The 26,019-nt window shown below is 39.1% G+C and overlaps 15 protein-coding genes across 15 annotated transcripts; 6 read left to right on the top strand and 9 right to left on the bottom strand.

Moving 5' to 3' along the window:
• Positions 1-90: 90 nt before the first annotated feature.
• On the bottom strand, positions 91-1,005 carry TFB6 (TFIIH complex subunit TFB6; the record flags this gene model as incomplete). The annotated part of the gene is made up of 1 exon (XM_018131887.1): positions 91-1,005. The coding sequence occupies one exon, from the start codon at positions 1,003-1,005 to the stop codon at positions 91-93; it is 915 nt and encodes a 304-aa protein (XP_017987535.1).
• Positions 1,006-1,476: 471 nt separating this feature from the next.
• Positions 1,477-2,963, top strand: MEK1 (serine/threonine protein kinase MEK1; the record flags this gene model as incomplete). Its single annotated transcript, XM_018131888.1, has 2 exons — positions 1,477-2,070; positions 2,133-2,963. The coding sequence occupies 2 exons, from the start codon at positions 1,477-1,479 to the stop codon at positions 2,961-2,963; spliced, it is 1,425 nt and encodes a 474-aa protein (XP_017987534.1).
• Positions 2,964-3,291: 328 nt separating this feature from the next.
• On the bottom strand, positions 3,292-5,304 carry XBP1 (Xbp1p; the record flags this gene model as incomplete). Its single annotated transcript, XM_018131889.1, has 1 exon — positions 3,292-5,304. One exon carries the CDS (start codon positions 5,302-5,304, stop codon positions 3,292-3,294), a length of 2,013 nt encoding a protein of 670 aa, XP_017987533.1.
• A 1,301-nt stretch (positions 5,305-6,605) lies between these two features.
• On the bottom strand, positions 6,606-7,235 carry NCE103 (carbonate dehydratase NCE103; the record flags this gene model as incomplete). The annotated part of the gene is made up of 1 exon (XM_018131890.1): positions 6,606-7,235. One exon carries the CDS (start codon positions 7,233-7,235, stop codon positions 6,606-6,608), a length of 630 nt encoding a protein of 209 aa, XP_017987532.1.
• A 749-nt stretch (positions 7,236-7,984) lies between these two features.
• On the top strand, positions 7,985-9,814 carry SGA1 (glucan 1,4-alpha-glucosidase; the record flags this gene model as incomplete). Its single annotated transcript, XM_018131891.1, has 1 exon — positions 7,985-9,814. One exon carries the CDS (start codon positions 7,985-7,987, stop codon positions 9,812-9,814), a length of 1,830 nt encoding a protein of 609 aa, XP_017987531.1.
• A 138-nt stretch (positions 9,815-9,952) lies between these two features.
• Positions 9,953-10,459, bottom strand: FMC1 (Fmc1p; the record flags this gene model as incomplete). Its single annotated transcript, XM_018131892.1, has 1 exon — positions 9,953-10,459. The coding sequence occupies one exon, from the start codon at positions 10,457-10,459 to the stop codon at positions 9,953-9,955; it is 507 nt and encodes a 168-aa protein (XP_017987530.1).
• A 608-nt stretch (positions 10,460-11,067) lies between these two features.
• On the top strand, positions 11,068-12,156 carry IDH1 (isocitrate dehydrogenase (NAD(+)) IDH1; the record flags this gene model as incomplete). Its single annotated transcript, XM_018131893.1, has 1 exon — positions 11,068-12,156. The coding sequence occupies one exon, from the start codon at positions 11,068-11,070 to the stop codon at positions 12,154-12,156; it is 1,089 nt and encodes a 362-aa protein (XP_017987529.1).
• Positions 12,157-12,448: 292 nt separating this feature from the next.
• Positions 12,449-14,005, top strand: FYV10 (glucose-induced degradation complex subunit FYV10; the record flags this gene model as incomplete). The annotated part of the gene is made up of 1 exon (XM_018131894.1): positions 12,449-14,005. The coding sequence occupies one exon, from the start codon at positions 12,449-12,451 to the stop codon at positions 14,003-14,005; it is 1,557 nt and encodes a 518-aa protein (XP_017987528.1).
• A 154-nt stretch (positions 14,006-14,159) lies between these two features.
• Positions 14,160-15,095, bottom strand: BMT5 (25S rRNA (uracil2634-N3)-methyltransferase; the record flags this gene model as incomplete). The annotated part of the gene is made up of 1 exon (XM_018131895.1): positions 14,160-15,095. One exon carries the CDS (start codon positions 15,093-15,095, stop codon positions 14,160-14,162), a length of 936 nt encoding a protein of 311 aa, XP_017987527.1.
• Positions 15,096-15,356: 261 nt separating this feature from the next.
• On the bottom strand, positions 15,357-15,827 carry GPI15 (phosphatidylinositol N-acetylglucosaminyltransferase GPI15; the record flags this gene model as incomplete). Its single annotated transcript, XM_018131896.1, has 1 exon — positions 15,357-15,827. One exon carries the CDS (start codon positions 15,825-15,827, stop codon positions 15,357-15,359), a length of 471 nt encoding a protein of 156 aa, XP_017987526.1.
• Positions 15,828-16,135: 308 nt separating this feature from the next.
• Positions 16,136-17,806, bottom strand: BDP1 (transcription factor TFIIIB subunit BDP1; the record flags this gene model as incomplete). The annotated part of the gene is made up of 1 exon (XM_018131897.1): positions 16,136-17,806. The coding sequence occupies one exon, from the start codon at positions 17,804-17,806 to the stop codon at positions 16,136-16,138; it is 1,671 nt and encodes a 556-aa protein (XP_017987525.1).
• A 320-nt stretch (positions 17,807-18,126) lies between these two features.
• AW171_hschr42423 (uncharacterized protein) lies at positions 18,127-19,329 on the bottom strand (the record flags this gene model as incomplete). Its single annotated transcript, XM_018131898.1, has 1 exon — positions 18,127-19,329. One exon carries the CDS (start codon positions 19,327-19,329, stop codon positions 18,127-18,129), a length of 1,203 nt encoding a protein of 400 aa, XP_017987524.1.
• A 379-nt stretch (positions 19,330-19,708) lies between these two features.
• Positions 19,709-21,832, top strand: AW171_hschr42422 (Ark/Prk/Nak family serine/threonine-protein kinase; the record flags this gene model as incomplete). The annotated part of the gene is made up of 1 exon (XM_018131899.1): positions 19,709-21,832. The coding sequence occupies one exon, from the start codon at positions 19,709-19,711 to the stop codon at positions 21,830-21,832; it is 2,124 nt and encodes a 707-aa protein (XP_017987523.1).
• A 295-nt stretch (positions 21,833-22,127) lies between these two features.
• Positions 22,128-24,251, bottom strand: HDA1 (histone deacetylase HDA1; the record flags this gene model as incomplete). The annotated part of the gene is made up of 1 exon (XM_018131900.1): positions 22,128-24,251. The coding sequence occupies one exon, from the start codon at positions 24,249-24,251 to the stop codon at positions 22,128-22,130; it is 2,124 nt and encodes a 707-aa protein (XP_017987522.1).
• Positions 24,252-24,537: 286 nt separating this feature from the next.
• Positions 24,538-26,004, top strand: RCM1 (rRNA (cytosine-C5-)-methyltransferase RCM1; the record flags this gene model as incomplete). Its single annotated transcript, XM_018131901.1, has 1 exon — positions 24,538-26,004. One exon carries the CDS (start codon positions 24,538-24,540, stop codon positions 26,002-26,004), a length of 1,467 nt encoding a protein of 488 aa, XP_017987521.1.
• Positions 26,005-26,019: the final 15 nt, after the last annotated feature.

Here is a 26,019-nt window from a genome sequence, read left to right as displayed (position 1 = left end):
CAGTGTATAATGGTTAGTTATATATAACACAATTATATGCATTATTAATTTTACGTTCCCTAGTAGCCCATGGCGATTGCCATTTTAGTTTTACCCACATCTATCAAGTGTCTCATCGTAAATTTTACTCAGTTCGTAATGATACCCGCTTATATTCTGAGTTTCCAATATATTTGGTATTATATATCTCGTTCGCTCTGCAATACCCATAACCCTTACTCTATCTGTAACAGATAGCTTAACTTGCCCCGGTACCCTACCGTCGATAATACGTGCAAATATCTTGTCCATGATCATTAAAAACTTAAAAACCCTTGATAAAATCGACGACCTAGTGTTGCTATCCAGTTCCTCTAGTGAGAACTTATCCAAATAATCAAGGAAGTCGTCCGCGATCCGAATTAAATAGTGCGTTTGTCCAAAATTCGTACTTTGAGTCCCTGTATAGTCCTTCTTTGTATGTTCTGGTTTCTCCATGAAAAGAACTTCGGTATTAGCGCAGCCATCTATGGAAAACCATATAAAATCAACCAATCTTTTTAGGTCTAGCGTTAAATCCAATAGGTTAGCATAACCTGCACTTGTATTTAGCCCTCGATTCTGTACAACTTTTCTCTGTATATTCATGAGCTTTGCATCACAGAAACAAATAAACTTTGACTGCTGGGATGCAGAAAGCCTACGTGGATGAATACTATCATTGTATTGAATACCAGACAGTTTATCAGCAGAATTAAACGGTGATTGCAAATCAATACGAGGTTCAAAATAGTCGCTATCATCATAAAATCCTTCAATAGCATCATCAAGGTATCTCTTTTCACCCTTCTTGCCATTAGCTACTTTCGTTTCGTCATTCAGGCATTTTTCATCTTCTTCAAGGTCTGGATTTAGCTCTAAGTCCAACATTTCCTCATCAGAGAGTTCCTTTATATGATCTATATCAACTTCTTCATCGGCTTCGGGGTGTAGCGGCGTATGTGGAGTCGAGACAGTATCTGACATTTCAAAGTAAGTCGTCTATAGCAAAACTTATGAGCTGTCTGCTCTATTAATACCTGATATTATAAGAGTTCTATTAGTAGTTAGCTATAGTAATGACTGGCAATCATTTTCATCTGCGGGGTATGTTGATACTGAAATTTTATCCCCTACAAAAAATTCGTACTAAACAATGTAAAAGACAGTGACTGAAATATTTACTTAAGGATAGCAAGGATTAAAGCACTTAAGAGTAGCTTAGTCTGCTGCTTTAGCTTATAATAATAGGGTGATATAGTACTGTCCCGTGGTTAACATGGTAACCTCGTACAAGATTACATGTCAGAACTCGAGGTTTCGTATAATATGATATATTGTAATAGCTATCGAAGACGCTATTCATAGAATGTAAACAACGAACTTAATGGACAGATATTGCTTGGCGAGTTCCCGTAAGTGCTTTCACTGTTCTGTTCATATTTGGACGTAATTAACATGACTAGCAATATTTTAGGGTTGTTAGAAGCTATAATTGATCCCGATAGAACCGCAACTTCTGAGTCATGCTTAGCCGCCCAAGGTAATATTCGCATAGAACAGAATAAAATACTAAAGGTTGGTAGAAATGCAGAAGAGTGTAGCATAGTTCTAACTCATGCTTCAGTATCAAGTGTGCACTGTACAATTTGGGGTATTCAGTTTGACGCGGAAAGCATACCTATGTGTTATATTAAAGATTGTTCATTAAACGGCACCTATATTAATGGCCAAAGTTTATTCAGGGGACAATGTTATATACTACAGGATGGAGATATAATTAGTATTCCAAATGATTGCGAATTTAGGTTTTCTTCGGTTATGTCCTCTTATTCACCTCAATTATTTGATCAGCTTGGGATACAGAGGCGGGTTGGAGAATGGGAAATTACATCACAGATAGTAGGAAGTGGTACCTTTGGACAAGTTTTAGTTGCAGAACGCAAGAGCTTTGGAACTAAACATAAACCTCTGAACTATGCTGTTAAAGTTATTAAGACGAAGAAAGAGAAACTTGCTAAGGAAGCTAATATCCTAGTGAAATTGGACCACGTATGTTAAATTTTGATGTTGTGAACGCTCCTAGTAACAAACTACTAACTTTAATACCAAAGCCAAACATTATCAAGGTACATCAAACATACCTTGATGAAAATGAAAATATCTATATATTCGAAGATTTAATAGCGGGAGGCGATTTGTTCTCTTATTTGGCAAAAAAGGATTGTTTAGTACCAATATCAGAAACAGAGACTCTAGTTATTGTTTACCAGGTTCTACAGGCCTTAAAATTTTTACATTCAAAGGGAATTGTTCACAGAGATTTAAAGTTAGACAATATTCTTCTGTCTTCGCCTGAACCATGCAGTCGGATTGTACTTGCGGATTTTGGGATTGCAAAAGATCTATCAGAAACTCGATCGAGGATGCATACGGTAGTGGGAACCCCCGAATACTGCGCACCAGAAGTAGGTTTTAAGGCTGATAGACATTCTTACAGAAACTTCTCAACAACTGCATCTATGGAACAAGGTTATGATTCCAAATGTGATCTATGGTCCTTAGGAGTCATGACGCATGTTATGTTGACAGGAATCTCGCCATTTTACGGTGACGGCACTGAAGCTTCTATTATTCAAAGTGTGAAGCTCGGAAAGCTAAATTTTAGCGTTAAACAATGGGTGAATGTCAGTGATGCAGCTAAATCTTTTGTTCGACAGCTTCTGGAGGTCAATGTTGATAAAAGGATGAACGTTCAAGAATGTTTCAAACATGTTTGGATTGCAAAGCACTCCGGAAACCTAGAGAAGATATACTACAAGAAGATTATAGATGATTACACGCCTCTTAACACCAAGATTAATTTTGATGATTGGAAGCGTAAATTTCCTAAATCGGTTATTTTGTCCCCGCCAAGAATTCAGAAGAAAAAGTTAAAGCGGTAACATTCTTGATGACGCTTGCCGTATATTAAGAAGAAACCCGAACATAATACATCGCCATGGATTACGGCAGTGTTATTAGGCAGACTCCTCGGGATTTTCAGCAATGCATATAGCAGCTGCATTAGTAATTAATATAAAGCAGCTCTTGTCATGTAGGCATGAATTTACATAAAGCAGCAACCTCAACCTTTTTAAGTTTACAGTTAATATGCCTGTATTTTTTTAACCATAATATGTATATATAAATTAATATATATATTCGCACCGTAAAACTGAATATATGCTTTTAACGTTTAGTTACCGTCTTTAAAAACCTCATAAGTACCTATTATTCAGGAGTATACCCAATACGTAGACCTTCCAAATACGTATATGATTGATCGTTAGGGTTATAAACCTCTGCCCATCTAGGAACTGCTCCGGCGGTACCTTCAGCTGGAATTGGACCACGAGGATGTTGGCCTGTGAAGAGAGTTTGCTGTCCATTTTTGTTGTAGTAGTAAGGTGGTACATATTCCTTACTACCTCGTCTGCTTACAGGGGCTACCTTGAAAACCCTATTCGGTTTCAGGTTTTGATTTCCATACACAAAATGCCCTGAAGGAGTTTGTGCAGAAATTGGACTAGGTTGGAATTGAACAGGGCGGCCTTGGCTTATAGCAGTATCATATGCATATGAAGCGTCAGCGGATTCGAAATTTGGTAAAGAGCTTATCAAAGCGGAAATAGGAGGAAGGGTCTCACGATTATACTGATTATCATTTGCTGCCGACCAAGAGTGCGCCCTTCTCTTATCTGCTGCTAATGGGTCGCTAATTAGTGGATCATGGAATTGGGTTCCTGACCCAACTGATATGAACCCTAAAGACCCATCATACTTTTGGCGATATGGCAGGTTGCTGTAGTAAATGGGCGATGTTGGCAAAGCGCAATAGTCCAAACTCCCACTAGTCCTCCTTGAGATGTCTAATAAGTTCTTAGAAGCATCTAGCAGCTCTATATCTGTGGCACTATGCTGTCTGCCCTCTGAGATAGAACCTCTGTCATTAATGCCCTTAAAATTTGTTGGCATCGGCTTGCAGGACAACTGTGAGAGTGGCTGCAACATATGTGTTGCACCGCCAGTATTGGTATGTTTTTGATAAAACCCTCTATGACTTAAATACCAATCCGCACATTCTTGAGGAAATGTGTCTCCAAAGATAGGCGCCAACAGATAGCGGATAGGGAAACAAAATCTAATGCATAATTCCCGGCATATCTCAAATGGTAGCCATGTTCCCTGGATCTTGATGTATCCGCCCCGAATCCTCTTGCAGCAGTCATGGAAATCGGGAGTTATATCAAGTTTCTTACTTTCCCGAAAGGACCGACACATATGATCTTTCCAGGCAGGATCCAATTGATTCCAGTGTACATCAATGTAATTAACTGAAGATCCTGACGTAACTCCTAAACCTGCAACACCACTAACTGGATCAGTATAGTTGGTCTGGCTTGTAGACTCGTTAGTACCCCGTCCAGCCCCTGAAGAGATGCTGCCAGACCTTGCGACAGAAGGTCTTCTTTTGGTGCCACCAGCACTATTGTCATAAAACGTTGAATAGCCATTCTTTTGCATTAATTGCTGCGAATATGGCTCATACAGACAACTTTTCAGCGAATACTCCAGTTCCTTTACACATTCCATCTGTCTTTCTTTATTTGCCTCCTTGTCATCATCGCCGTTGGCCCTCTTCATGATACACATTGCTCGCATAACATCCTGGTATATTCTCCATATCCCCGTGAAAAACACGTAACCTGTCTTATAATCCCATAAGATAACATTATTTGGATTAATGGCACTATTGCACTGCTCTGAGTACTGCAGCTTCTTGAGCTTAAACTGTTGGTTTTTGGTCAAAAAACTGATATCCGGGGTAGAAGATCCCCCTTTCCGCTGTATCTCAATCAGATTTTTTGAATTAACTACCAGGGGATTGCCTTCCAGATATAAACCATTACCAACAACTGGACCTTTTGTGATATCTGGGATCTGGTACTCAAAGCATTCTAATGTCCTCCGTTCCTTACGCGAAAGTTGATGAGAACTGAAATTACTCTGGCCCATAGAAATATCGTAAAACAGGAAAGCAGAATTAGTCCTATAGGATGAAGTCTTGATGTGGAGACTTTTGCTTGTTTCGCTTAATAGACTTGTAGGAGATGCAGAAGAACCGATACGAGTCATAAGTTGTAGGAAGTAGTAGCGTTGATAGTCATCAAGAGGCATGTCAGTAAGCGTAATGGAATCTACCTGATCCATATTAGTGCAGGGGTATTTAACCTGATTCGACATTTTGACTCGAATACGCTCGTGCCTCAGTTATAGAAGGTAGTGAAGTTGAAAACGATATTACGTTCTTGATAGTTACGATAAAGTTTATTTCTTTTGACAATGCGGTTGCTTCTGTTGCGTCAGTTTTTTTTTTTTTTTTTCGCCAGATAGGACGAGCTGAAACTGAGCGCGACTCTCCAACTCTGATTGGATAAAATTAGTTTTGGAGCCTGCTGGTAAATAGTGCGGTTTCAAATCGTAGCACCAGTAGGAATTTCAATTTTTGGGAATCCAAGTAGCTATGATAAAACTACTTGAGGCTTCAATGTATATCCCTTTTTTAATTTTTTTTTTTTAGTGGTATTCTAGGGTCCAATTAAACTCCAGTATGCCAGCAGTGTGCAATTCCCTCAGAATATGACTATAGTAGATTGACCTTTCCAGAATTTTTCAATTGTAAAGGATCTATCGGAATTGTTGAATTTTCAGCACGTATAATTATGGTTCGTCTGGGTGACAATAGATACCCTTTAATGCTGACGTTAAATAGTGTGTATGCTATGCAGAAAAACGACAAGAGACGAAAGAATCATGCAAAAATCGATGCTGTAAAAGGGCTCCTCATCTTCGTAAGGTATCAGACCTTTACAATTAACCTTTCATTACATGGTATGTATATATACATCGAAGTGGTTTAATGCAGTAATATTAAAGGAATTAACTAAAACTCCTTTCTTGGCTGAAGTTGCTTTGCATTGTTACCAGGAAAAATGGCGATTAATTAGGACCCTTCAAAATACTACAGTTTTGTCAGCTGGTGATTAAATTATTGTAGAAAACGCTGTGGTCCACCCGTGGATGAGGAATAAGGGACGCCCTATTGTTAGGAAAATAAGCGTACATCGCTGACACTATTAGTAAGGACAGTAGACTTTGTAAGACAGGAAGACGGTAAAAAAGTCAGGAGTGGAAGGACACCAAGTACTTCAAGGTACTCAGTGCTTTTTTTTTTAGCCCTACTGCTACCCCTTATATGAGTCCCCTTAGAAGAAACAGTTAGGCAGGAAAAAACGCTCACCTTATTACATGATATACTGGGATTTCTACTAAAACTATTGTTTCATTGCGATGATTATATGACAAAGGGTTTAGAGTAGCCAGGAAGGCAGCCGTACGCTTCAAACCTTTGAGGTCCTTGAACGAGTTTGACGTACTTCTGTATGCAATGTGTAGTTTCGAGCCAGTAAGCAGCTAGCTATTCACCTTCTATTGCTATATATCTCTGCTGCATATGAATAAATAAATTAAACATTATTTCAGTACTAATTTCCGCCTACACTGACAACCTCTAAGAATCCAGTTCCGACATCATAAATTAGGGGATAGACTTCAAGTTGACCACTTTTCACCGCTTGCCTAACTGTATCATTTTGTAATAACCTTTGGTATTGTTTCTCAACATTGAAGGACGCCAGTTGCTGTACTTTATTTTGAAGGTTCATATTCTCAACTTCTACTCTATATTGTTCATAAATATCCCTGGTTTCCTGTAAATACTCTCGCAAATGACCACAATCGCTTGGGAATTCATCAACAATTCCTGCCTTGATACCACCACAGTCGGTGTGACCGCAAATAATAATTCTGCTGACCTTCAGCACGTTAATTGCGAATTCTATGACAGCCAGAAACCCTACATCCTTAAGATTAACAACATTCGCGATATTCTTGTATGTAAAAACTTCTCCAGGAAGCACACCCAAGCAATTCTCGTTATAGCGAGAATCAGCACATCCAATAAACAAAGTATGTGGGGATTGACCCTTTCCATTAACCTCAAAGAGGTCTGGAAACTGGCCATTAACGCCTTCTCTCCATCTTGCGTTCGAGTTTAAAATATCCTCAAGAGTAGACGAGTTGGAGAGAGTTGACGTTAAAACGGGTAGTTGCATGTTCAGAGGATAATCTCGGCTACTTTTAATCTTTAAAGGATACTTTGACAGGTATGCTTAAAGGATACACGACCTTATGGCAAGGTTGAGTGGTGCTTACTTATATGAATGATTTACATCTACTGCCAACCATGTTTTTTACGCTTGATTTTCCTTTGTAGATGAATAGTTAGTAAGTACTGTTAGCATGGACATAACATAATACTTAAACTTTTCGGTTGGTTACTTACGAATAGTGATGTCAACATGTTGCCTCCAGACTCTCCTGTATAAAAGTTCCGCTTCAAAAAAATTCGTTGGCTTTGAAAATTGCTTTTCTTATTATTTCTTCTTCGGATCTTCGTCCTAAATTCGAAGTTTCAAAAATCATTTCTGGACCGCATGGACATGCATCGAAGAAAACGATTTGCAACCCTTATGTCATACTTTACGAAGGCACGCGGCTTACGCATGACAGTTCGATCCGAGTGGAGAACATTTAATGCGAGGAACACAAACAAACCCGGAGTTGTTGATGAACACAAATTATTCGATGCATACCAAAGGGACACTTGACAAACTTTTGTGCCAATACAAGGGAAGATACGTCGCGAAAATTGTATAAAAAGTATGAATGAAATGGATATGGCTGTTATCATAGATTCTAAGATAGTTACGTTGTATCGTGTGATTGTTTCTACAGAGTAGTTGGTGCGTGCTCATCGAAAATCGATTTCCGCAACCGGATTTTACAAAACTTACAATTTCCCATGGAAAAATTCGTGGAGGTAAACCGTGTTCACAGTTCTCTACGTAATAGTTTCATGCGTTCTCCATGGACGGTGTTTGCCCTACTCGCTGCAGCGTTCACCTTCGTATGTTATATGAACAGTGTTTTTTGGATGCAGGACCCGCATCCAGGAGGTAAAGTGTTTGGCAGGTTCTTAGGACGCCCGCCGACAGTAGTGCTGACGGTTTATGACTTTAAAGAGGGAGTTGTGTTTGATGCGCTCAAGGGTGAGAAGCTTGACCTTCGAATCGGCAATATAGCTGCTGAATCAATAAACAGGGATAATTTTACGCGATGGATAAACGAGCAGGAGCAAGTAAGCGTGGAGAGGATGTTGAGGAATATCGCCGATAAAAACTTTCATGATAATGTAGTTTTTACAGGGGATGTTGTGGAAGGTGCGGTTATAGCTTCGCCTTCTAAAGTTAATCCAGACTACTTTTACCAGTGGGTTAGGGATGGTGCCATCACCATTAACACTGTGGTTAATTTGTTACGGGACGATACTTCGGGACTAAATGTCACACTTATTGGTACGGTTTTGAAATATCTCAATAATTCTCAGGTTTTGCAAAGAGTTGAGAATCCTAGTGGTACTATCAAACGGCAGTTATCTGGGTTGGGGGAGCCAAAATTTATGACTAATAATAAGGCATATTTAGGACCATGGGGAAGGCCTCAGAATGATGGACCAGCTTTACGCACTATCGCTGTTTTGAATTTCTTAGACTATTTAAACAAGCGTGGGATGACTATAACCGATGCCATTAATTTGTATCGTAATAAATATGGCGCTCAATCATTGCCATTGGGTTTCCAAAACCAGCAAGAATTATTCGAACGCCTTATTTTTAACGACTTATTGTTCATTATGCTCTATTGGGATAGGGACTCGTTTGACTTATGGGAAGAAGTTAGAGGCCTACATTTCTTCACTTCTATAACTCAATTGAAGGCCTTAAAAATGGGGTTCTTGGCGTTGTCGAATGATATGTTCCAAATAAGCGAAAGGTTTACTGAGTGTCTACAATTAAGGATTGAGAAAATTACGTCCTTTATTTTGGGTAGTAGTGGATTCATAAGCTCTAATGTTAATTACGTTGTAGAAACTCCTAAACTATTGGGGCAACGTTCTGGATTAGATATTGGCACCATAATTGGCAGCGTTTTAACGCATGACTCGGAACTTCCGGAGCATTTGAATCTGGCTCCAGTACCTTTTAATGTTGATGACCCCGCAATTTTAAACGTTCTTCATGGATTAGTAAAAAGTATGAGCACTCTATATCCTATTAACCACAACAGACAAGGCAAATATGTGGGTGTTGGACTAGGAAGGTACCCGGAAGACATTTACAATGGTAATGGTGAGTCAGAAGGAAATCCATGGTTCTTAGCAACTGCTACGGCTGCCGAATTGTTATACAAATTGGTTTTCCAATCTCTTAATGAGAAAAAGAAGTTGGTGATTGAATTAAACAAAGATGCAAGCGATTCCCTGTTTTGGAGTTTGATATTTGATGGAATAGTAGTAATGAGTGATGACAAAGTTTGCCAATTGCAAATTCCTTATGACAGCCCAGCATACCTTGATATGATAAAATCACTTTTTAACTACGGTGACTCGTTTTTGGATGTTCTTAGGTTACATGTTGGCGACAGCGGTGAAATGAGCGAGCAATTCAACAAATATACTGGATTTTTAACAGGAGCAAATAATTTGACCTGGTCCTACAGTACATTTGTGAGCAGCATCCGCTGGAGGAACAAGGCCTTGGCACTAATGGGTATGGCTGGCATATTGAGGTAATACCTTTTTTTGTAGGAATACTGAATATTTGTTGAAGGCGTTTCGGTAGTATTTCTATTAAGATACTTTTACAAAAATAAAATGAAATAATTACTTTATAATAAATTCACGCACCTCAGTAGTTCTTAAGGTTTACAATTACTGTTCAGCTTTTGGGACTTGCAGCCCAACCCTTGCCGCCGTACGCTTCACTTTTTCTTCCTGTGACATCTTCATTCCGGGATTGTAACGTTCGACCAGTTCATCATACTCCATTTGGTTAACTAAAAAGGCTGCAATATCCTTCATATGCTGAGATCTTCTTTGTAGCGTCTCTCCGCTAGCATGCTGCTCCAGTAATGTTTCTCTAAACTCACGTGCTCGAGGGTAAAACAGGAACTTTTTGGACTTAGAAGGATCACTATTCTTTAGCTGTTCTAATTCCTTATTCAACTTCATCATACGAGTAGTTAAATTAATATTCTCATTGGAGCCCTTTACTTGAGCCTGTTCTCTAGCAAGCTGTATCTTTTCATATGTTACCAAGGCTATTTTCTTCTTAATGTCTTCATTCGCCTGCAGCACTCGCGTCCGTTTGCCAGAACGTACCAACGCCTTTAACAGCTGCTTGTAGCTCGACACCAACTCGGAACCAATAGCTGACATCTCCGCGCTTATAATATTTGTAGTGTAGCATTCTAGAATTCGTTAAAATATACATCAACGCACATTTCTTTGAATATTTAAAGGTTACCCGGATTTAATATTTCAGGTCACGTTAACGTACCAAAGAGCTTAGTGATACAGGCAGACTGATTCAAGAAGAATCCCCGAGGCTCCCAGTTGTTGTTGCGTCGCTCCTAGTGCGTGGCTCCTAGTGCCACTATGAGCTGTAATTGGCGTTCTGGGATCTATCTTCGACTCATCTCTCCCTAATTGGAGATCTTAGTTGTAATTTACAAAATCTGAAACACATAAGTACAATTATAAGCACAACTAGATCTAGCGATGACTATAATAGTCTCAGCTAATAATTGCAAGCCATTGCACCTCTTGCTAGCTTCACCAACCCCCAAGATATCGAACTTTTGGTAGTTTTGATATTCCACCTTCGGAGCCGAAACGACTTCTAAAGAAGAAAGCCGATAAACGGACTTATCAAGAAATACAACCTTCTTTATAAACACTATATATAGACATTACTACTCGGTAAGTTACTCCAACTACTTAAAATACTGGTAAGGGATTGTCCACGCACACTATCGAATAGCAAAATGATTAGAAATAACATATTACGTGTTGGTAGGAGAAATATAACCGTCTCTACTGAACAATTACTACCAAAGAAGTATGGTGGCCGTTATACCGTTACTTTAATTCCTGGTGACGGTATCGGAAAGGAAGTTACTGATTCAGTTGTGTCTATAATAGAGGCTGAGAATGCTCCTATTGACTGGGAATGTATTGAAATTTCTGGTTTAGATAACCACGGCGAGGGTGTACAAAGGGCTGTTGATTCTTTGAAGAAAAATAAAGTTGGTTTGAAGGGTATTTGGAGTACTCCTGCTGACCAAACAGGTCATGGGTCTCTGAACGTTGCTTTCAGAAAGCAATTGGACATTTTTGCTAATGTTGCTTTGTTCAAGTCTTTCCCAGGTGTCAAGACTAAGATACAAGACGTTGATTTGGTTATTATCAGAGAAAACACTGAAGGTGAATACTCTGGATTGGAACATGAATCCGTTCCAGGTGTTGTTGAATCTTTGAAGATCATGACCAAGGCCAAGTCTGAAAGAATAGCAAGATTTGCTTTTGATTTTGCTTTGAAGAACAACAGAAAGTCTGTCTGTGCTGTGCATAAGGCTAACATCATGAAGTTGGGTGATGGTTTGTTCAGAAACATTGTCAACGAGGTCGGTAAAAACGAATACCCTGAAATTGAAGTCAAGAACATTATTGTGGACAATGCCTCCATGCAGGCAGTGGCAAAGCCCCATCAATTCGATGTTTTAGTGACACCAAACTTATACGGTTCCATTTTGGGTAACATTGGTGCCGCTTTGATTGGTGGTCCAGGTTTAGTTCCAGGTGCAAACTTTGGCAGGGAATATGCTGTGTTTGAACCAGGTTGCAGACATGTTGGTCTAGACATCAAGGGACAAGATGTTGCTAACCCAACTGCTATGATCTTGTCTTCCACATTAATGTTGAGACATCTAGGCTTGAACAACTTTGCAGACAGAATCTCCCATGCTACCTACAGCGTTATTGCTGAAGGTAAGCACACTACTAGGGATATCGGGGGCTCTTCTTCTACTACAGAATTTACGAACGCCATCATTAAAAAGCTGGCAACTTTATGATAGTTTTGAACCTTTAGGAATTAGGAAAGGAAGGGGGCAGGAATATTCTGCTTTGTATAAAACATCCGTAATTCTTAATTAGTATCCCCAACCTATGAAAGATAGAATAACCGAAGATATAAATTGCTTCATACTGTTAATTTCATTTAGTAGAGTTTTGTCTTAAGTGCGCCTACCGGATTTTTTAAGAAATGTCCGGATGATAAGTAGGGGTAAACCGCCACAACAAACATCTTTATTTATAAAATTTAACTATTAGCGCGGTAGCAGGACCTAAAGAGTGCTTATAGCAATGGTAACATCTGTCTTCAATGAACCTACAGTTGATTTCCATTTAAATTTGAATGAAAAGCAGTTTCACATTCCAAATGAGTTGCTTAAGCGTAACTTAAAACAGTGTCAGCGTCTAATAGATAAAGAAGTAGCTTCACTAAACCAAGGATTTGCTGAGCTTGATGCTATGATAAAGAACCCTAGTGGTGATGCCGAAAGTATTGAAAAGTTGAATGATATGATAATTAAGATTGAGAAGTTTGAGAGGAAAATATCTAAAAAGGTTAATGTTGAGTTACAACTTTTACAGCGGATAGAAGCAAGAATCAAGTACTATAAGGAATTAGATGATATTAAGAAGGCTAATGACCAGCCTAGATTAATTGCATGGTATCAGTCTTACACTACACTATTGATTGGTGATTATTTGGCTAGAAATGGAAACTTTCATGAAGTCCCTGATGATCCTAATGATTGTAGTCCGCCCCCTGCACGTCTGAAGAGGAAGCTTAGCTCCGCAAGTTCACAAGTTACTAATGCCACCTCTGTTAATGACAACGAACATATTCATATGAACCCGGGAGTTGAGTACCTCAAACAACAGGGATTGGATTTGTTGGTTGATTACGACATTTTGTTAACTACTAATAAAATTTCCAAACAACTAACAGTTGAACATGAATTAGGGCCCTTACTGGATTGGATAAAAGAAAATAGTGCTTATTTGAAGAGTATAGCGTCAACTTTGGAGTTTGAGGCTAGGTTTCAGGAATATATCGAATATGTCAAGATAGAAAACTATGCTAAAGCTATAGCATGCTTTCAAACCCACTTGGTGAAATTTATCCATGCTAATCCTGTAGAGTTGACCTTGGCTGCAGGTCTTCTAGTCTTCATAAAGACTTGCAAGTCGAATATGTCGTCTTTGGCACCAAATCCTAAACCTGATGAAGTTGCGAAACGCCAAAGCCTGTTAAAGGCTAAAGATGACTGCTGGTCATTTTTCTTCTTAAAACTACCCAAGAGCTCAAAGAAGAATGTCAGTAACGGCTATGAAGGCCGTCCTGATAGTTTTACCAATACAATGGATATTAAACGGTACATGGTATTATTAGATGATAAAAGATGGGAAAAATTGAATGAGATGTTCCTAAAGGCATACTACTCAATGTACGGAATATCTTACCATGATCCTTTATTAATATACTTATCATTGGGTATATCATCATTGAAGACCAAAGACTGCCTACACCAGCGGCAGTCCAGTAGTTCTTCCGATAGTAAGTTGTCTCATTACCTTAACTCGGAAGTCCTACGAAATAACTGTCCTGTCTGCAGCTCAGAGTTTGCACCTATTGCTGAAAAGTTACCGCATGCTCACCAAGTTCAATCAAGACTCTTTGAAAATCCGGTTATGTTACCAAGTGGTAATGTCTATGATTCAGAGAAGTTAAGACAATTAGCATTAACTCTAAGAAAACGAAATTTGGCTAAATTAGAACCGGATGAGGTTTTAGATCCAACTACCGGTCAAACTTACAAGTTTTCTGACTTTGTTACTATGTTTCCGACGTAGATATATTGTATGTATACAGAAGTATAATATGCAGGAAGTTTATTACCACTCTATTCTCCATTCCAATGCTCCATTCGTGTTCTTTTTAAACACTATTATGCTATGGATCTCAGCATTTCTATCCTCTATCCATTTTTCATCATGCTTAAGGCCTTCAAGACTGGGATTCTTCGTCCTCGATAAACTCTTCAAAAATATAAATCCTAGCATCTCTCTCAGCAGCGGGCTTGGTTGTATCATTTTCACCATTTGTCCTTCTGTGATGGTATCTTGGATAATTTTCCCATTCAAATTTATTGGACCTTTCCAACCGGAGTCCAGCCTTTCTTGCAAGTCTTTTGATTTCCCAAGAATCGTATGGCTCTCCTGAAAATAATGCCAAAATAATGTTTCTGGCCGTCCGCCGCTCAGACTCCCTCTCTAAATCGTACCCTGCCATACACCGATTGGACTTTGCGCTGACAGATTTATTAACCAAAGAGAGCAGCTGCTGGCAATTAATGAAGTATTTGAACACCAGATTCTGATGCATCATTATATTGCGCAGCTGATCCTTAATCTTGTAGCCTCCGTGTGGAAAGTTAAACATGATATTATTCAATGGCTTTAAATCCCACTCACGTCCTAATAATTTGGCCCATGGCGTCCTTTCAGAAAGGTTTAAACTTTTTATTAGATTAGTCGCATCAACATTAAAAAAAACCTTGGTACCAACAGATAATAAGAATTTATAGTTATCATCACCAGTGGTAGGATACTTGTTTACAAGCTGCTCTAAATCCTTCTCAAAACTGGTAACTATCAAATTTTCAGGCATTATGTATTCCTCTTCTATAATACTTCTGGCGTATGAAAAATCTCCTTCACCAATCAGCAAAAGGGTTGAATCCTTATCGAATGGTATGAACTTCGATTTCAACGGCTTTTTGCCATTCTTACTCCCACCAGAATTTTTTATAGACTTCTCTTTTTTCTGTAGATGCTCATGTTTTTGCTTTAATTTCGAGTGTAACTTTTCTGTTGTCTGGTACCTTATCAAAGAACCTTTCAAGCCCTTAGCCTTAACGTTAATCTTGCCTTTCCTGCCCATCTCTTTATCTATTATCCAAACTAACAATTGCAATTATGCCAAAACAACGTCCATAAAGCGAGTACTAATGTTAACTTTCTCGGCTTTTCTTCCCATTCAACTTTTCATCACGTACGATATCACGGTTAGTGATTTCATCTGGATTTGAAGAGAGGTATAAATGCGTTTGCTGATAGACATATTGTAGCTGCTTTAACCTTAGTCTATTATGCTGAATGTCATTTGAGTTAGTTATTTTGTTTTAAATCAAATTCTGATTTACTAAGTATACTCACATACTGGAAACACCAACTTAAGTACCTTCGATTTCTTGACAATGACACATAAATAAAATATAACTGAGAGACCTTGGAATCCTTCATTAATTACAACATCTACTATCTCATCATTTGGTATAAATATTGTAGTATCAAATATTTTGCAGTTTAAGAACTCAGGCAGAAGAATACATCCCTTAGACGTTTTAAGTTGCACACCATAATCTTTGAAAACGTAGAATGAATCAATTGTAGGAGCTCTAATCAGTAGTAATGTCACGATTGAATATATTATTTTTGCAAACAGTGCATCCATGCCAAGAAAGTAGTTACATATTAGGATATAACCAACAATTTGTAAACTGGCCCATATTATGAAGTTAAAAAGCCATTGGTAATAAAATCTAGAGGACCTTGCGTGAAAACTTATGGATAGACCTGTAGGATCTTTTTGAACGTTCAGTTTCATTGCCATAGCTAATATCCTTAGTGTGCCAAAACAAGCGCCGAGTATTTATGTGTTCAGATAAATACGAATCCAATACGCAAGATCTTTTTTTGGCTTTGGAATTTATTTCATCCACAACTATCAAGAAAGCCTTCAACATTTAGTTAAGTAATGAGCCTAAAAGCTTAAGAGGGTCGTAGATTTTATATCTATCAGTATTACATGAATGATATTACTTACGTGTATCAAAAGCGCCAGCTATTGAAGGTATTTAAAAAAGTAACCTTGAAAGGAATATTAAATATAGAAGAATATTTAGAATCTTGTAGTTCTTCTTAGCTTCTTTTCAGAGTGTCAATTGTACCCAAAACAATTTCAGATTTCCTGTATGCCTTCAGTTGTTCACTTCTTGATTTACCAGGATATCTTCCACCGTGATTTGCGCGTTCCTTTTCCTTATAGGCCTGTTGTTGCAGGTCCTGCTCACGGGCATTCTGCTTCTCAAGCTCAATCTGTTTCAAATGCTCTTCATGCTCAACCTTCAATTGTTGTAGTTTTTCATTAAATTCATCAACAGTACCGATATTTTTTTGAATTTCGTTACAGTATTGGTCAAAGTTTGGCGGTAACTTGGATCGAAGCGCAAGTTCAATTATAACGGAGTGTTTCTTTTCTTCATTAATAAATTTAGCCTTTATTTGACGCCTTGTCCTATATGGGAATAATTGGGCAATTAGATTAAAGTCTGTTCCCCACATTGACAATGCCTTGTAGAACTTGATGAGTTCTTCACTTGTCCAGGGTTCCGTATATCGCTGACGGCCGTATGTCGACGAATTATATAGGTTGTCGAAAGGGTTATTATCTAGCCTTTCTTTCTGAGCGTTCTCATAGGAAGCGTTTCTGTGTCGATCAACAACGGTAGATTCTTCGTCGACGTCCATGGTACCGTCGGCGTTTAGCTTCAACTGAATAGTCTGGTGTTGGCTTTCCTCTGGTATTTCAGCATTTAGGATTTCTTCTGCAGCCTTTTTCCTTTCCAACTTCACTTTCGCAGTATCTTCAGAGGTTAGATTATTCAGAGGTTTGAACTGTTCCCTGGCCTGTTTTCGAAGCTCTCTCCTTTTTTTACGCGCTTCTAGTTTAGCTTTGGTAGCTTCTTGAGCACGGTGGAAGTTATCAGAAACTTCCCCGATAGGCAGCAGTGGTTTACAAAGGTCGGCCATTGTAAAACTGTCCTCGTCAACCATGTACCTTGAAGAGTCCTCGTCTGTTATATTTCTAGGGATTTCTTTCAGCGTGGAAATAGTATGTTTAACATATAAGTCGTCAGTCCGTTGGAATAATGGATTTGTTGATTCTCTTTTCAAATTCGCATCCGATGGTGAAGCAATAGACACTTCGGGGGTGGACATTCGAGAAACAACACTGATACGTTGGGCTGAACCTGATTTCCGTGAAATTGCGGACCTTGAAGACATCCTGCGTTTCTTAATCTCTTGAAATTGGGAGTCCGTCCCAGAAATGCTACTTAGTCTCTTTTTCTTCCCACCATTATTCGAGACCGTAGACAAGCGCCTACCTTGTTGTTGTTCAATCGGCTGAGATGCAGTAGCTCCCTGAGAACTCATAAACCCTGATTTAAACAAAGCTGGAGCACAAGACAAGGAATCCAACCTACTGGAACGTCGTCTTTGGGTGTTTGTTTCCGGTACTGTAATCGATGGAGACAGTTGCGTTCCCATCTGAGAAGAATCCAAGTCTGCAGCTAACTGAGTATTTGACAGAGGATCCTCCTCTTCAACTGCAACAGTTTTACTTTCATCTGAAGACAGTGATTGATTATTTTCTTTGTCATTGGCGGCTTCCGTAGATCCATCAACCAAAGTTGATGAGCTAGACAACACTGGTGGTATTGGAGCTGACTTCGGAGCAGCAGATGCAGGTCGCCTTTGTCTGACCTTAGGAGTAAAGCGGACACCGCTTTTATTAACGATTGAACTCATATTCAACAAATCCCTTAGAGCAGCTGAACACTATTTCTTTTAGATATTTCTTTCTATTTTTCTTCAGTACCAGATTTACAGCAAAAGAGAATTCTAATACCTTCAGAAAAACTCAGAAGTACACTAGTTAGCCTTTAATGTACGCTGCAACCCTTAACACAATGTATAAGGCCAGTATGTTACCAATTTTGATTCTGCTTTCATATTAACTACTGCTAACTAACAAAGCGATTAAACTTTCTTTGACTTAAAAGTTACAATTCTATATCATTGATTACGAGGGATATTTAACTATGGGAATAAATATTATAAATGTAGACTTAATAAGGAGTGTACCTATGTTCCTTACTCTTCGCTTTCTTAGAACGAGTTTCTTTCTTCCTCTTGGCCTTTTCATCTTTCTTTTCGCTAATCTTTTCGCTTGTGTCAACCTTATCTACCACATCATTTGATACCTCCTCCGATGCTGTGAGGTCCACTTCTGGAATGCTGTCCTCAAATACATTACAGGGCTTAGAGTAGTCCCAAAATTCTGAAGATATGTTCAATGGCGCTTTTGCCTTCCACATTACTACTTCGCCGTCTTCCCCGCCAGAGTACATTACGCTAGTGTTCAGCTTAGGAACCAATACGTCACGCACCACTTCCATGCCATGTGCATTAGGTACCACCAGTGAACTCTCAACATTGACATGTTCGTTGGAAAATGGTATTAGTTGTAGCATACTGTCATCTTCCTGGTTCTTACCAGTTGCTATGAAACCCGGATAAATGTCAATAACATAGTTACAATTCCATGACTCTCTGATGTCCCCAAAGTCCACCGGATTGGGTTCCCTTGGGTAATCTGATTTATCATTCAATTCATGGATGGAAAAAGTCTCCATGTGTGAGAGAGTCCATATCCTGTTTGGCGCCAACCAACCACAGGAATGGATACTTGAGAAGTTTATAACCTGGTGGAGAGCGTCTTCCTCTTCAGGTTGTGTGAGATCATAGATGTTGACGTAGCCGTCTGTAGATCCGCTTAGAAGGATATTCGAATCTGTAGGATGGAACTTTAGGTCAGTGACATCATCGTGGTGAGAATCAATAAAAGATCGCTGTGGAATACCAAATTTCTTTATATCATACATGTGGATCTTGGCATCTACACCCTGTAGCTCTGTACCACATACTAGCATACCATGACGTGAATCTAGAGATAAAAACGGAGCTTCCTGGTCATTTTGAATCGATGCAACACAATCATTTAACCTGACATCATATACCTTTACATTATTTCCAGAGCTCACTGCAAACAAATTCCCGCTGTCAAAGTCGCCATCTATAACACTTAAATCATTGATTGGATTTTCATAGGCTTTAAAAACCTGGAATGCCTTGCCTGATTGCCAATCAATAATATTAACATGACCATTACTCAAACCTGCCAATAAACCTTTAGCATATAGAGGTTTAAGCTTCAAACACCAATTGTTGCTCCCAAAAGAAGTGGATGAAACCTTTTTATATGAAGACATGTTCAGAATACCAGATGAATAGATTCAGTCTGTATGGAGGGCTTGTTATAAAAGTAGTCTAAGAGATGAGCTATGGTCACATATATACTTTAATACACTAATTTTCCTTACAAAAAGGAATACAGCGGCTTCGAACCAAAGAATCCGCAAAGTCTGGTCACCTGATCATTACTGTTAGATCCGTGCTCGTATAGAATTACATTGGCTATAACGAGTCTAGTGTCTGCCCTTTTCTTGGTGATCCAAAACCATGTAGCACTACTCTCCGCAACTAAAAGTTCGTATAATATACTTAGTCAAGTTATTTGAGTTCCCATCTTCGTCCAAGCGCTTATTGGTGCTCACTTTTTTTAAGCGGTCTGTTACTACCCAAACGCTCATGAATCAACCAACTCAGGATATGTTCCCATCTGGGACAAGACTCACAGTTGGTTCACATAATGTACAAATTATAAACTACCTTACTAGTGGAGGATTTGCCCAGATATATTCCTGTAAAATTTTGAGTCCAGAAATAGGCCAGGCATGTTTAAAAAGAGTTCTTGTACCTGATAAGCAAAGCTTAAACACTTTAAGGGCGGAAGTGGACGCCATGAGAGCCTTAAAGGGCCACAAGTACGTTGTTTCATACATAGATTCACATGCTGCGAAATCTCCGCTTGCCAATGGTACATATGAGGTGTTTCTACTAATGGAATTTTGTTCCAAAGGTGGTTTAATTGATTATATGAATGCAAGGTTGCAAGACCGCCTAAAGGAATTCGAAGTGTTGAAAATTATGAACAATGTGACTCAAGGAATTCTAGCTATGCATTCACTACAGCCTCCGCTAATTCACCGTGACATAAAGATTGAAAACGTTCTTATCGCAGAGAATGGGGACTTCAAAGTTTGTGATTTTGGTTCTGTCTCAGGCGTCATTAGGCCGCCAAGAAATACATATGAATTAAACTATGTTCAGCACGACATCCTAAAAAATACAACGGCACAATATAGGGCTCCTGAAATGATAGATTTATATCGCGGCTATCCAATTGATGAAAAAACTGATATTTGGGCATTAGGTGTATTTTTATACAAAATATGTTACTATACTACACCATTTGAGAAGTCCGGTGAATCAGGAATTCTACATGCAAAATTTCAGTTTCCGGCTCACCCTTTGTATAGCGATCGAGTGAAGAATCTAATTGGGTTGATGCTTAGGGAAAATCCTATTCAGAGACCAAATATTTGTCAGGTCTTGGAGCAAGTTTGTCGCATACAAGGAATACCATGTCCAGAACGGAATTTCTATCTTGATAGAGCAATGAGCTGGCAAGCTATGAATTCTTTAACTCCTGTTGTCAGTCAAGCGGTGGTTCCAGCAGTGAACCTGGTAAATCCAGCCAATCCAACCAATTCAGTGCAATCAGTGACACCGGTTAAAGCGGTGACACCAGTTAAAGCAGGTACGCCAGTTAAAGCAGGTACGCCAGTTAAAGCGGTGAAGGCAACAATGTCAGTGCATCAGCCAGCTTCTGCTCTCACCCCAGTCCATATTCCTTATGTTACCCCTAAACCAGACCCGTTTGAGCCGCTAAAGATCTCCATGGCGGAAAAGGAGGGGTTAACATCGCGCGTGACTGGAAAGCATCTTCAGAAGTTGGCGAATAATAAGTCCTTTTTTTCTTCGCCTAATGTTGCTGGTACAATAGAATCTGTGAATCCTGCGAACAATGGACATAGTGGTCCCTCGAAGCTAATATCAGCTAACTCTACTAGCAATATTCGGCCTCCGTTCTATGTTGATTCTGAGACCCAGACTGTTGATAGTAATGAAATCCGTCCATACGAATTTAACACTTCGCCTTCCCTTTCATCGTTATCCTCGCGTGAGTTTGCATCTAGTCCAAGTCCTGTCAACAATACAACTGATACCATACGTCCAAAGCTGCATCAAGAAAATTCCAATATAAAGAAAGATATTAATAACAATATTTCTTTGAGCACTGGCGATAGCGGCGCCGTTTCCTATTTTTCAAATGCATCGTTTAAAGAACGATCTGCCGTTGGTAATAGGTACTCAGGTCAATCTGCCCAAGCTCGAACACGCAATCCTGAAACTAAAAATCCAGTTAATACGATTAATGAACATGGAAATATCTTGTCCCTAGTGCCGAATAGTGCCGGGCAGATATCAATTCAAGAACGAGTACTAGAACTCTTGTCTAAATCTAATCAATCGGAAGCAGGTACAGGAGACAAGAATTTTGAAGAATATTCTATAAAGACGGGATCTGAAGCAACTCGCAGTGCATTGAGTAGTAATATTAAACCAAGTAGTGGGAATTCACCAGTATCTGTTTCTAATGTGTCAATTAGAAGTGGTCCAAAACTTCCACCTAAGAAAGATATGCAGAAGAAAAGTAATAAAGCTACAGAGATAAAAGGTAAGAAAGTGCCGCCACAGAAACCAAATAAACCTGAGCACTTGAGGCTGAAAGCTTCTTCGAAAGCCTAAATATATAAGCAGATTAATGAGTTAGACAAGTCAGGCTACAGATTTACAACGACATTTCAGATTACAAATTATAAGTAGCCGCCGTAGTTCGGTGTTGTTGACGGTTAATGCAATTATGATATATACCATATAACTTGCGTTTCCCTGAAGTCTGTGCACATTATAAACTGCAGCAATCACTGAGTTAGTGAAGGGATACCATGGAAACTTCACTGGCTGCAAATTTCACATAAAATCTGCGGTCAACGTGCATTGCGAACATGTATATAAAGTACAACCATATACTACAAGAAATTTATTCGGATTCACTCCATTCTTCAAAAGAATCCAGAATGAAATCCGTTGCTTCCTCCAGCTTCTCCTCGAAGATATTATTCATGCCATCTCCTTCGCACTTCAAAACCCTACCAAATTTTCTTCTTGGTTTCTTTGAATCATTACCATCAATTCCCCAACAAGAGTGGTATCTACTAGTAAAAACTAATGAATTTTTAAAATACCAGTCACCTAAAGATTCATTAACCAGCGGTACCAGCGGGCGCAGTTGCTTCTTATCGATAAATGAAATAGCACATTTAACAACGCTTCTAGTGTCCCTATGACCTAGCAGATGAACAAATCCACTATAAGCATCTCCAACACCAACGAATGCCACCTTAGCCAATTTGGGGAAGAATTTTAAATAGTTATCCCATAAATACATTACAACTTCTTGGGACGAAATAATCGAAGAGTAATTATCCTGCTCGAATAATGATTGAGGAATATTAATATCTATTACCCCATATTTTCTTTCCAATGCCCAGTTTACAATTGACAACATAGAATCAACAATTACAGAGGTTGAAGGATCGATATAACCTGTTAGTGGATCTCTTTTAGCCCAAATCTCAGGGGTATCGTGTACACATATCACCATTGTATCCTCGGTATGGATATCCGGAGTACACAAGATAGTATCTCGAGGAAGATCCATATTTAATAGAGGCAACGTCACAAAGTTGTGCTCCTTGCATAACTGCCTTAATTGTTCCTTACGGATAGCACCTTGTAATGGGAAATTTTTATACATCAGTGAATCTGATACAGGTTCTTTCCAATTGACCCCATCGTTGCCATGTCTGCCCTTAAAGCACTTCCAGTACTTGGACTGCTCCCTTATTACCGTTTCAATAGTACTAATTGCTTCCGGTTTAGGTTGCTTCAAAGGATCAGGTAATTCATCTGGCGGTTCGCCGATGAGCACCTTCGCGACACCAAGAGCACTTTTTGCAATAGAATCCAAGTTGTATCCACCTTCCAATACAACACACAAATTTCCTCTAGCAAGAGACTTCAACATATGCGTCATGTGCCCGTAGCAGGCAGGAGAAACATGACATTGACCAATTGCATCTCCATCAGCTGCGTCAAAACCAGAAGATATAATTACAAGGTCAGGCTGAAATTCACGGCCCATTGGGATTACAATTTGTTCAAAAGCCCACATATATTCAGCATCGCCAACACCAACACAGGACCAAGGAATATTACAGTTGAACCCCTCGCCACTCCCCTCGCCACAATGATCATAGTTCCCATTTGCAGTTCCTGGATAATACTTTCCTAGCTCATATCTGTGTAAAGAAACATATAGTACACGCTCATCATTATAAAAAGCCTTCTGAGTACCATTACCATGATGAATATCCCAATCCAAAATCATAACTCTACGAACACTCTCGGTATAATTTTTTAATATATTTTGTGCGGCAACTGCAACATTGCTGAATAAACAGAACCCTCCTGCAACTTCTGGCTCTGCATGATGTCCAGGAGGCCGAACTACAGCTAGAGCATTTTTTACACGCCCTTCGACAACTGCTTTGCATGCTTCGATTGCACCACCGCACGAAAGCTTGGCGCTCACAAACGAATCATTATTAAAATAAATACTGTCCCCGGCTTCTGTTTCCTTCAACAACTGTTCTGCATTCATAGTATTAGTCGTCTTTAGAAACTCTAGGTGCTCTTTAGAATGAACTAACAATATTTCCTCCTCTGTAGCCTCACGCGCAGGGATCTTGAGCATCAAATTACCAATATTATCAACACCGCTTAAGGTTGGATCTTCAATTAGCCCGTTTTCTGCTAAAATCTTATAAATACGATATATCCGCCTTGGATCTTCAGGGTGAGGGTCGATATATTCGAAATATGAAGTATAAATCTTAGCGTGATACCTCATCCTGACATTATAGCAAAGTCCTGTTTTTAAAGGAACATAATGGATCCTTGGCTTTACTGGCGGAACAATTATAGGTCGTTTAGATTGAGCTAATGCGTTTGTACCAGACTCAACTGAATCACCATTTTTAAAATCTTCTTTAGTGTCTCCTTCTTCTTCCAGTTTCCTTTTAAGTGTTGGAGCTTCAATCATCCTTGCGTTGATATCGAAACAAAATTCCTATATGAAGCTCTTATGATCTTTAATTCAATTATGAAGCCCAAAGCACTTTAGAGGCTTAATAACCATATAACTTAGAGAATGATTCTAATTACTCAATGTACTAAATTAATAATAACCTATTTTAAAGTTGTAACGCTCGGTGCTTTTATGAACTACGAAAAAATCGACAACATGAATTATAATATCAAGGCATCGCATATGATTTAAAAACAATTTGCAACGTTAATACAAGGTTTAAAGGCTGATATTTTACCTAATGGAATTCTATCGTGATGCTACATGGGTGCTAGAGTATATTGAAGATCAATTAAGCAAGAATGAAAAGGTTGCTGGCTCTTTACAGGCCATAGTTGTTCAAAGCTGTAAAAAATACAAACTTAAAACTAATCCTAAGCATATATATGCTATTATCTCCTCTTATTTAAAGGTGAAGGAGCATTTGGATTTGTTAATTAACAAAAGTGGTATTTTAAAAGATATTCCTGTCAAGAAAGGTAAACCTGTGTATGTGAAAGGTACCATTACACTTCTGGTTTATGATCTTTTATTATCCAAAAGAAAGAGGATCCAAATGGGAAAGCATCCTATTAAGTCATTCGTTCTGAAGCACCAGGTTAGGTTGAAGGGTGAACTTGGGAAGCTACTTGTTAAAAGGAAAGTTAGGAGTCTGTCTGAGCTTTCCAGTGGGTTTAATGAAGATGAGAAACCTGTATGCTGGATACGAATCAATGGCATTCGCTGTAAAGGAGACTACGAAAGTGTTATTCAGGAATTAGAAAAGAAATTTCCGAACAGAGTGGACCATTGGAAGGACATAACGTCCGGTAGCATATATAAGGATGAGTATGTGCCAAATCTATATGGTGTTCATGTCTCTGATAAAATTACTTCACACGAGTTGTATAAGCGGGGCAAAATTATCATCCAGGATAGGGCTTCGTGCTTTCCAGTCCATATTCTGAACCCCAATCCTTCTGATGTTATCATCGATGCATGTTCCGCGCCAGGTAATAAGACCACCCATGCAGCGTCCTACATGTATTCTGGAGAGGATTTTACGAGTATTAAGATCCACGCATTTGAAAGAAACCCGGAGCGTGCTGCCACTTTGCGCAAAATGATCCAGACTGCCGGTTGTGAAAAGGGTGTTGAAGTGCATCTCGGGGACTTTACCAAGCTTGGAGTTCCCAGTCACTTTCCTGAAGTTACTGGTTTTATTGTAGATCCAAGTTGCTCCGGTAGTGGCATTTTTGGACGCCAACTTATGGATCAAGTGAATAGATCCACACCAGCTGCTTCGACCACCTCAAGTGGCGATGTTGATGCCCCTGATGAACAGGAAACATATGAAGAAGATCTTGAGAAGACAACACTCAAGAATAGATTGGCGAAGCTTTCTTCGTTCCAATTTGAAATCGTGAAGCATGCGATGAGCTTTCCAAATGCAAAGAAGCTTGTTTATAGCACGTGTTCTATCCATGCAGAAGAAAACGAAAGGGTTGTTATTGATTTACTAACAGACAATAAGGTTAACCAATACGGATGGCGGGTGGCCTCCATGGACAAAGTTATCCCCACCTGGCCTAGGCGTGGGTTTGCTTCTGAATTCGAAGAAATTTACCCTCCAGAAGAAGCGCAGCGCTTGGCCAATGGATGCATAAGAGCAATGCCCAGGGAAGACGGTGGTATTGGCTTCTTTGCAGTGTGTTTTGAGCGTGATTAGTCATATATTAATATT

Source organism: Eremothecium sinecaudum, chromosome IV (genome assembly GCF_001548555.1).
Source record: "Eremothecium sinecaudum strain ATCC 58844 chromosome IV, complete sequence".
In the NCBI taxonomy this organism is placed as follows: Eukaryota; Fungi; Ascomycota; class Saccharomycetes; order Saccharomycetales; family Saccharomycetaceae; genus Eremothecium; species Eremothecium sinecaudum.
The sequence above is the reverse complement of the archived record's forward strand: the minus strand, read 5'-3'. Positions and strand labels throughout refer to the sequence as shown.